This window comes from Nannospalax galili, unplaced genomic scaffold, assembly GCF_000622305.1.
Source record: "Nannospalax galili isolate Female #2095 unplaced genomic scaffold, S.galili_v1.0 scaffold1477, whole genome shotgun sequence".
NCBI lineage: Eukaryota > Metazoa > Chordata > Mammalia > Rodentia > Spalacidae > Nannospalax > Nannospalax galili.
This window is the reverse complement of record NW_008339642.1, coordinates 679,952-690,146: the sequence shown is the minus strand read 5'-3', so window position 1 is coordinate 690,146 and position 10,195 is coordinate 679,952. Positions and strand designations below refer to the sequence as shown.

Below are 10,195 nucleotides of genomic sequence, written 5' to 3'. Positions count from 1 at the left end.
TATAAATTATCAGTTATTTTAGTGGGATTCTTCAGACATATAACACAGCAGTTTATCACATCAAATTTCTCTCCCTTCCTTCTTTGCGATGACCTAGATTCTAAAATAGACTGAGAGTTGATACTGGGTATCTTCCTCTCCATTTTGGTGCTACTGATTGATAGGAATTTAAATGCTGTTTTGCCATGCCACTGAGTGGGATACTTTTTATTATTTTGAAGCAGATGTTTTTAACATCCTAAAAAGTATATATTCCTAATGGACTAATAGCATTTAAGAGGTGTGTGTGTGTGTGTGTGTGTGTGTGTGTGTGTGTGTGTATGCATGCACACACTGCTGGAGATCCAACCCAGGACTTGGTCCATACTAGCAAGCATGTTACTGCTAAGCTACATCTCTAGCCCAGTGTTTTAGGAATCTCATTGGGTGTTATTAAATGCCTCTTGGACATCATTGTGGGCAATCATGTGTCCGTGGAATCTTTTGTGAATTAATGCAATCAGTTATCTTTCCAGCTCTCCTAGGGGTAAATACACATTGGTTCCTATATGAACTCTACGTGCTTGTTGTATTTTTTAGAACATGTGACTTGGTTGTGTGATTTCTTAAGCACTTGGAATTGTTTTCAAGTATGACGGGCCTAATATTTTCTCTCTTTTTTTTGGTACTTTCTTTGTTCAATTGATATTGCTTAATAATACAATTTCTTAAACATTTGGAATTAACTGTGTTTTTTTTGTTTTTGCAGTTTATCATTTATTTGATAACCACATACTTAGAAGAAGCATTTCATTACAACAGCATTGACATATTCAATAACAATTTTCTGATCTAAGATGCATCTTTTTCAAAATTGGCTGTAAATTTTTAGGTTTACAGTTGAATTGTTACAGTTATACAATATTGTACTCAGTATAAACCCTATAAGACATAAAATTAAATGAGGTTTTAGCCTTTAAAAAAGATCTCCATTTCATTATTAAAATACACAGTTTCATACAGAAAAATTCATTTTCAATGCAATTGACACTAAGATGTTTGCACATGCGTTTCTAATCTCTATATATCTGATTATTACTAGTGACATTCGGTTAATTTCTGAGCTCCTTGGCATCTGAGCATGGGTATAAAGTCATCAGGTAGCTTTCAATGGTAATGATTTTCACATCTGCTAATTAGTATTATTTTTTAAATTATTTATTTCATAACCAAATGATTAGAAGAGGCATTTCATTACAACAGCATTGACATATTCAATAACAATTTCCAGAGCTAAGATGCTTCTCTTTCAAAACTGGCTGTAAATTATTAGGTTTACAGTTGAGTTAATACAGTTATATAATATTGTACTCTGTATAAACCCTATAAGACATAATATTAAATGAGGTTTTAAACTTTGAAAAAAACTCCATTTCGTTATTAAAATACACAGTTTTGTACAGAAAAAATCATTTTTAATACAACTGACACTAAGATGCATATGCATTTCTAATCTCTATATATCTGATTATTACTAGTCACAGTCAGTTACTTTCTGAGCTCCGTAGCATCTGAGCATGGATGTAAAGTCATTTTAAGTATTGTGTCTGTTATTTTCTTCTTGTCCAATTTTGGTATCATAATTATAATATTTTAATTAAGTAATTGAGAACTTTTCATATATTTTCCCTGCTCTAAAAATTGTTACATAGAACTCTGAAACAATCCTGTCACCACCTCTTTATTGTTCTGATTAGTAAAAATAAATCCATCACAGATGTTCTGGAACAGCTGGAAGCTCCTAGATTCCTTAGGATTGAAGATCTTCTTTTGTTTTGTTTTATTTTGTTTGTTTTTGTTTTTCAGTCTGTGGATCAAAGCCAAGTTTTGGCACATGGTAGGCAAATACTCTACCAATGAGCTGGCTCCCAGGCCCTAAGAAGTATTCCTTTTAACCCCTAAAATAAAATAAATTTAATACACTGATTGTTAGAAAAAAAAATGGCCAGTAACTTTTGTCCATTGGAAAAGAGTTAATGAGTAATTAGTTAGTAGTTGTAATTAATCACAGAAATTCATATTGAAAGTATTTTTCTTATAAATTAGTAAACAATAATGAGAGCGCCCTGTGCTGTGAAGTATGTAGAAGTCAGTCCTTAAAATAATTCCCTAAAATTGTCTGGGCGTGGTGGCACACACTTTTAATCCCAGCGCTCGGTAGGCAGAGGCAGGTGAATTTCTGTGAGATCGAGGCCAGCCTGGTCTACAGAGTGAGTTCCAGGCCAGACCCTGTCTCAAAAAGACCAAAGAAAAACAAAAAACAAAAAAAAACCAAAAACACAAAATTCTCTAAAATGGTTTAAGGGCGTATACATTAATTTAAACTGTCCGGAGTGCAAGTTAGCAAGAGAAAAGAAAATGCTTTTCTAATGTGCATATTTTTTGGTGGTGGTGGTGTTTGTTTTGAGACCAGGTCTCTCTGTAGCCCCAGCTGGCCTGGAACTCACTATGTAGACCAGGTTGGCCTCCATCTCACAGAGATCTGCCTACCTCTGCCTCCTGAGTGCTGGGATCAAGGGTGAGCACCACCAGACCCAGCTAATGTGCCTACTTTTTGACTCAGAAATTCCACTCTTCCCATGAAAAACTGGATTTGATGAAGTCTTCAGAGATTTCATTATAATGATGTCCACTGAAACACTTATGTTTTCACCAAATGAAACATGGTAACAGTTCAGGGAAAAAAAAAAAAAAATGAATGTGACCAAAGAGGGAACTGGGTAAAAATCAACTCAAATATTTGTATTCAAAGGAATTTCCTTTTATACGACTGTCTAAATTAAGGCAGAAAAATTCTTAAGGAAATGGACATAAATTATATTTAATGTGGACAAACACAGCCTATTGGCAATGTTTTCTCTGGATTTGGAGATTACAGCAGATTTTGCTTCTTTGTGTCTGTAATTGTTACAACGTGTAAGTGTTTCCTTTGTAAAAAATAAAAAGGTGTGAACCGTCAGGAAAGTAGACTGTGGTATTATATAATCTCACTTTATAATTTTACTTTAGTGCTGCAAACACAAATGCATTCACACTGAGGTGTTTTTGTAACAGACCTGGCCATGCAAATAAACATGGGGATGTACGAGTACAACGGGAAGAGCGGCTACAGACTAAAGCCAGAGTTCATGAGGAGGCCGGACAAGCATTTTGATCCATTTACAGAAGGCATCGTAGATGGGATAGTGGCCAACACTTTGTCCGTTAAGGTATATACACCCGCCTCCCCCGTCACAAACCCACCACTGAGAAGAGTTTCATATGTTCCCTTTGCATTAAGAGTTTAGTAGCTAGTGAAGCCTTCTTCATACATTTTTCCTTTTAAGGATCAGATCTACATTTGAACATTTTCCAGACCACAAGGATGAGATAAGGAGTTCACCCTCATTCTCAGGATGAGAGAAAACAGAGCCTAACTCAATCAAATGAAGCACTGTGACTCCCTGTGGCCAATTCTCGTTTTTGGTGTAAATATCCCACTGGGAAATGCACAGGAGAGGCAGCCACCTGTTATCAGGTCTTTCCGTCTCCCATCCTCCAGTTCCCATTAATTCTAAGTTATTAACTATTGAACAAAAGCTTTCAAATTATGTAGCATGTTTTTTAATCTACCAGAGATATTCGGGGATTTTAAAAATCATTTTAATAATCTTAAAGGGTTGCTTTATTAAATATGAATCTGATCCTGAAAATTAATTTCAAATCATTTTCTTCAGGCTCTGAAATAGAAGTAACAGGAGATTTTTATTTTTTAGCTTTCAAGAAGTATTTTATCCCATGTGATGAAGTATTTTAATATTATGAAAAGGGTTTTCCACTTTTACCGATATTTCCATAGATTCGGTAAATAGTGTTGAAGCTAGAATGTTATAAAAAGTTAAAAGTTGCATTTTTTTGTGCTTTGCTAAATAACTGTAGGACCAACAAAATTCTAAAAATTAAACATATGCACAATTTTCAGACTGATCTTTATTTAACAAAGTCATTTGAAAACCTGTATCCAAATGGTCCTCTAACAGTTTAGTTTCTATCTAACCTATGCAGTTCTCTTCTTTCAAAACACTTTTCCATGTTGGAGATCAAACCCAAGGCCTTGCCTCTGCTAAGGAAGTGCTTTACACCTGCCCTATATCCCTAGCTCTTGCTTTTGAAGGAGTTTCTCACTTTGTAACTCTCAGTACCCCTGACTCTACCCCCTGAGTGCTGGGATGACGGATCTGTGTCACTATGTCTAACATTGCTATTCAGTTGGTTGGTATCACAAAGCGTCACTTTGCACCGGTTTCAAAAATAAAATTTCAGTGAAATGTCTTCTATCTTTTAAAGTTATTTCAAACTGAATAAAGTTGGCAGAATTAGTGCTGCATAATTATATTTACTTTGAGAAATTGCTTTCAGCCAGGCATAATGGCACACACCTTTATTCCTAGCACTGGGGAGGCAGAGGCAGGTGAATCTCTTTGAGTTTGAGATCAACCTGGTGTACACAGCAAGTTCCAGATCAGCTAGGTCGACACAGTGATTCCTTGTCTCAAAAAAAAAAAATGTTTTCAGTAAATGATGTTCAGTTTAATTCCTGTCAAGAGTGATTAAGACACACTCGTGTAGTAACAGAATATTGTTTTTAGAATTCCTGTCAATTGTCCTAATTCAGTCAAATAAGTAGTATTGTGGCCTTATTTAGATTCTTATTTCCTACATGATTTCTTGCTTACTGATTTTTGTCTTGAAAATTCTACTGTGACAGCAGAAACAATTATAAAATCATGACCTAGATCAGGAAAATCCAGATGAAGGGAAGACCTAACAGATGTGCCCTGTGGCTTCTGCTGACAGTAAGGCCATTGGAGTCCCTTCTGCCTTCATCATCACCATTAGAACCGGATCGGGCTCCTGTCTGTCCTGTCATGCCTTTGTTTTGCTCTTCTGGCACAGACTTGATAGTTCCAGACCTACAGGCTAACACTGTGATCCACTATCCTATCTGAGTGATGTCAATACTGTGGCTTTGGGTCGTGGTTACTTAAGGACTTTGCTTTCATCAAAAGACACGAGCATCCAAAAACCTCAGGGCATATGAATCCTAGGAAACTGATCTCACTCAAAAGCTTCAAACACATTGTAGGAAGCCTGCTAGGAGGTAGAAACTCAAACAGCAGCGGTTGGTAGAAGGTCTGTGCTCACCAAAACCAGTGTATCATTACCTCTGTCCTTGCCCAGTTAGCCGCCAATACAGTTCCAAGTCGGTCCTAAGTTAATGTGTCCTTTAACCTTTATGACAGGTGACTAGTCCCTCAGATACTGTCAGTTGGGTTACAAACAGAGGAAGGCATGGGAGACACTTCAGGAATATGTGGTCTTAAGACTTCTTCTACCTCCACAATATTGGTTCATTCTGTAGCTAGAAAAAGAAGACCAATAATTGTTCAGATGGCTAACTGGGTGAGGAAGGAGGTGATGATGGCTTGGTGGCTTCTAGGGATGCTTGTTCATTTAGTCCTCTTATACGTCTCTCTCTCGTTGCCCCTCAGTCTCAGTCTCGCCATCAACTCTAACTGGAAAGGATGATGGCTCTACAATTGCTTCTACTTCACACTCACCAGCATTTGTGCCTTCTTGGGGTTGTCTCATTTATCAAGACTTCCTTTTTGATTGCTTTCTAGATCATTTCAGGGCAGTTTCTTTCTGATAAGAAAGTTGGGACTTATGTGGAGGTGGATATGTTTGGTTTGCCCGTGGACACAAGGAGGAAAGCATTTAAGACCAAGACGTCCCAAGGGAATGCTGTAAATCCTGTCTGGGAAGAAGAACCGATTGTGTTCAAGAAGGTGAGTCTCCAGTGCTTGATGTGAGATGCAGCTGTTTTCCAGGTGTTTTAAACACAGGAAGAATAAGCAATTACTTGATTAATTGTGGGGGGAGATTTACAAGTTTATAAAGCAATTGTATTTCTAAGGCTTAACAAAAGCTGTGGTTTTAGTTTTGTTTATAAAAGTCACTCCTTTTAAAAACCCAAATTCTCACCTAACATAATGGCAAGACCCCTGTGTTCATTTTCACATTGACAGTGTGCATGTTAAAAGAAAGTAGCCTATGTTTTAGACAAACACATAATTGCTTCTCTGGGGCAAGGGGATACACATAGATGAAGCCCTATTTCTGGTAACATGCCTTTTCCTCCTAAAATTTAACTCCTAGAGCAGCCACTTAACTTTTTGCTTAACTTAGCTGAGTGAAACTTCTACCTGGCTTTGTAAAGGCAGGGGCTGCATCTGTAACGCCCTTCTAGCTCCGGCTGTCCGTTCTTGTAACCAGCGCTCTTCTTGCTCGACAGGTAGTGCTGCCTTCTCTGGCCTGTTTGAGGATAGCAGCATACGAAGAGGGAGGCAAATTTATTGGCCACCGGATCTTGCCAGTACAAGCCATTCGGCCAGGTATGATAGCGTATTGAGATACTTTATCATTAAAGAATGATTTTGGAACTACTGATGCTTTGTGATTTTGCTTTATAACAAAGGCTATACGATTATTTACTTAAATCTGGTAGTTTTGCATTTTGCCTTTTTATTTGTTTGTTTTTTGAGACAGGGTCTCCCTGTAGCCTCAGCTTGCCTAGAGCTTACTAGGTAGACCAAGCTGGCCATCCTCTCACAGAGATCCACCAGCCTCTACCTCCTGAGTGCTGAGATTAAAGATATATTATTTTGTGATGTGCATATTAACACATGTTGTACTTTGGCTACAATAATTTTGTGTAACAAGCTGTCTAAAAGCAAACAGACAAATATTTGTGTTCCTGATTCATGAGTTTGTGGGTTGACACTGTGTGTTAGTTTCCTTTTTGTGATTGTAATGAAAATACTGGAGGCAGGCTACTTTATGAAGAAAAGAAGTTTGTTTTACTCACATTTTAGAGGCTATGGGTCCAAGATCAGATGGCTTGATCAGCATTTCCTCTGTAAGGGCCTGTCTTTGGGAACATCCTAGCAGATGAGGGTGGGGAAGCCACCGTACCAAACAGGATCCAGAGAGCAAGTCTTCTCATGAAAACCCCTCAAGAACTAACTCTAACAAGACCTAGTGGCCCAGGCCTGTAGCCCAACTAATCAGGAGGCTACAACAGGATGATCACAAGTTCAAAGCCAGTCTGGGCAACTAAAAAAAAGTGAAAAGAAGTCTGGTGAAACTGCTTAGTGGTAGAACACTTGCCTAGAATGTGCAAAGCTCTAGATTCAATTCCCAGAACCATGAAAAACAAGGAAAGTAATTAAATTACATTAAATCAACTAACTATGGGTCCTAGGAGAGCTACCCTAATGTGTCCTGAAGGCAATGCCAATGACCCCAGGACAGGAGCACCAATCTCTTAAGAATCCCACCATTTCTCCCATCATCACACTGGGGAGCAAGCCTCCAACACAGGAACCTGGGAGACAAAACACATCAGCCACAGCAAAAGAACTACCTGGTCTAGCCTGGGCTCAGTAGCACAGCTGTGCTTCAGGGTGCCAGTTAGGTTTAGATCTTTTCCATGTGTGTTCATTTGGGGTCAGCAGCACCCAAAATACAGGACCCCGCCTTGGGAAACCACTGGCATAGAAACGCCCCTAGTTCTGCGTGTATGCATTCGGCCTCTGCCTGTCCCAATATCACTGATGTCCCATTGGACAAGACAGAGCCCCGGTCAAGAAATCACAGTATGATACTATTGTAGGGGGAAATTTGGACCAGTAATTCAAAAACTGTGACCTACAGTTTTGAATTCTCTTTGTGGGGAAAAATATAGTTAGAAGAAAAATCAGAATCAGCAATGTTTTCCTGCCTGTTGAGAAAATAATACTTATCACTAAGAACCATGTAATTACAATGAGAAAAAAGTGACCCGCTTGTCACTCAGAGTCACCTACAATAAGCACTTCCAACACCCAGGTGTCAGTGGATATAACAAACTGACAGGCCGTATCATTTTCACCCCAGGCTATCACTACATCTGTCTGCGGAATGAGAGGAACCAGCCTCTGATGCTGCCAGCTGTCTTTGTCTACATAGAGGTGAAAGACTATGTACCAGACACGTATGCAGGTAAACATTGCCATCTGGGATCACCTAAGTCATCTGAGAATCACAGATTTAAGTGTTTAGATTACCAAAAAGCCTGAGAGCAAGGCAGGGAAGTGGTGGAGTCTGTGACAAATGTGGAACGCACATTCCTTGTCCAAAGATGGCTGTCATATCTGCCTATCCATAGTGATGCAAAGGAGACCCAAACTGCCACATCCTTGGGTTGCTCCGATAGGCTAGATAGCGTACTCTATATGCGAAATGTTTCCATTCTTGAAACACTAGCTGAAGCAAACAAGCAAGTATGTGTACGTAAGCCATTTCTGGAATAGATAAAGTCCTCGAAGGGAAGCCAAAGAATCTCCAGTTTGGAGAATCCTGATTTGAAATGCATATCATTTGACTTTTAGAACTCAGTAACTTTGGTTTCTCTGAGATTTCAGCAAAGTTCTGACCCTTGAATATTTGTAAAATGTGGATAGCTGAGTGGAGAATTGCAGGGATGGATATAAACAGTGCTGTGTGGATGAAAGCACCGATGCACACTTGTATGAATGGATGATGGGTAGTCAGCATCCCAGAACCCTTGATCTAGAATGCCTCCTCCCTGTTTAGATGTGATAGAAGCTCTGTCAAACCCGATCCGTTATGTGAATCTGATGGAGCAGAGAGCTAAGCAACTGGCCGCCCTGACACTGGAAGATGAAGAGGAAGTAAAGAAAGAGGTAAGAATCGGTCTGATAGTGATGCATGATTGTAAGCATGATTTTCACACCGGCCCGCCAGCGCGGGCTATGCAGCATCACCCTCAGGAAAAGACAGGGCACAATGGAGCACACTTTCATGGAATTCAGCCTCAAGTCACAAGACGGTAGATGACTGACCAAATGGTCCACACTTCTCCACTTTTGGTATTCCCATGACAACACGAGCTCCTTATCTGTGGTCACGTTGGACAGTGCACAGCTTGCTGTTTCAGTGTTTCTCGATGACTTCTTGATGATTTACTGATTAAGTCACTAAGAGATATTCATTAAATCATTAGTATCCTCTCTTATTCTTGATTTAAAGTTAAGTATTTTCAAAGTGGCTTGTGATCTCTTACAATACACAAAATAGTCAACAAGGACTGGTGAGGTTAAGAGGATCAGAAGGTAAAGGCACTTCTACCAAGACTGATAACCTAAGTGCTTAGACAAACGTGGTGGAAAGAGAAAACTGACTGGTAAGTTGTCCTCTGACCTCCACACCGGTGCCATAATATGTATGCACACACATACATGCACACACGTGCACACACACAAAATATATAATGACTGGCTCATTTTAATTTAAAAATGAGTTGGGCATGGTGGTGCACACTTTTAATTACAGCACTCAGTAGGCAAAGGCAGGTAGGTTCTGTGAGTTCAAGTTCATCCGGCTACATAGTGATACCCTGTTTAAAAATAAATAAATAAATAAAAATTTTTAAATACTTAGAAGAATGTCTGGCATGTGCTGGGATCATAAGGTGTTCTCTGTCTCCTTCTCTCTCTCTCTCCTTCTCTCTCTTTCTCTATCATCTATCTATCTCATATATATTATATATATATAAATGCATATGGTTTCCCAATTTGAATATTATTTTAAATTAGCTATCAAGTGTAAAAGTCATTAATGAAGGCTAAATGGATATTAAAAAGTCTAAAAATATTAATGTATATGGGCAGGCAATCCTTTTGATTTAAAAAATAATCTAATGACTATTTGGCATGACAGAAACATTAAAAATAGTGATATAAGTTAGTCATGTTTCATTTTTCATTTTGAATATTTAGAAGACATTTCAGGAAACATGAACTAATGGAGAACTAACAGTATAGAAAAAAAACTTTGAATATTGTTCAGATAAATATGTCTAACAGCAAAGGCAGTAAGTTGGTGATGTTTATTAAGCAACCTTTTCTTTATGAAAAAAGTAACCCATGCTTTCTATAGAAAATTTAAAGAATAAAAATTTTTGATGAGCATCGCGCAAAATGTCCTGTAATGGTGGTGGGTCATCTGGCCTCTTGATCAAGGAAGCTGAGGAGACCCCACCAGATGGACTTGA

The 10,195-nt window shown here is 38.5% G+C and overlaps 1 protein-coding gene across 4 annotated transcripts in view; it reads left to right on the top strand.

Moving 5' to 3' along the window:
• Plcb1 (phospholipase C beta 1) overlaps nucleotides 1-10,195 on the top strand; it is an 803,221-nt gene that overhangs the window by 628,188 nt on the left and 164,838 nt on the right. For all 4 annotated transcript variants that reach the window (XM_029564145.1, XM_017798487.2, XM_008834353.2 and 1 more), the window contains 5 exons: nucleotides 3,094-3,248; nucleotides 5,703-5,867; nucleotides 6,374-6,473; nucleotides 8,017-8,121; nucleotides 8,716-8,825. In XM_029564145.1, coding sequence (XP_029420005.1) covers nucleotides 3,094-3,248; nucleotides 5,703-5,867; nucleotides 6,374-6,473; nucleotides 8,017-8,121; nucleotides 8,716-8,825 — 635 coding nt within the window. The remainder of the gene's footprint in view (nucleotides 1-3,093; nucleotides 3,249-5,702; nucleotides 5,868-6,373; nucleotides 6,474-8,016; nucleotides 8,122-8,715; nucleotides 8,826-10,195) is intronic.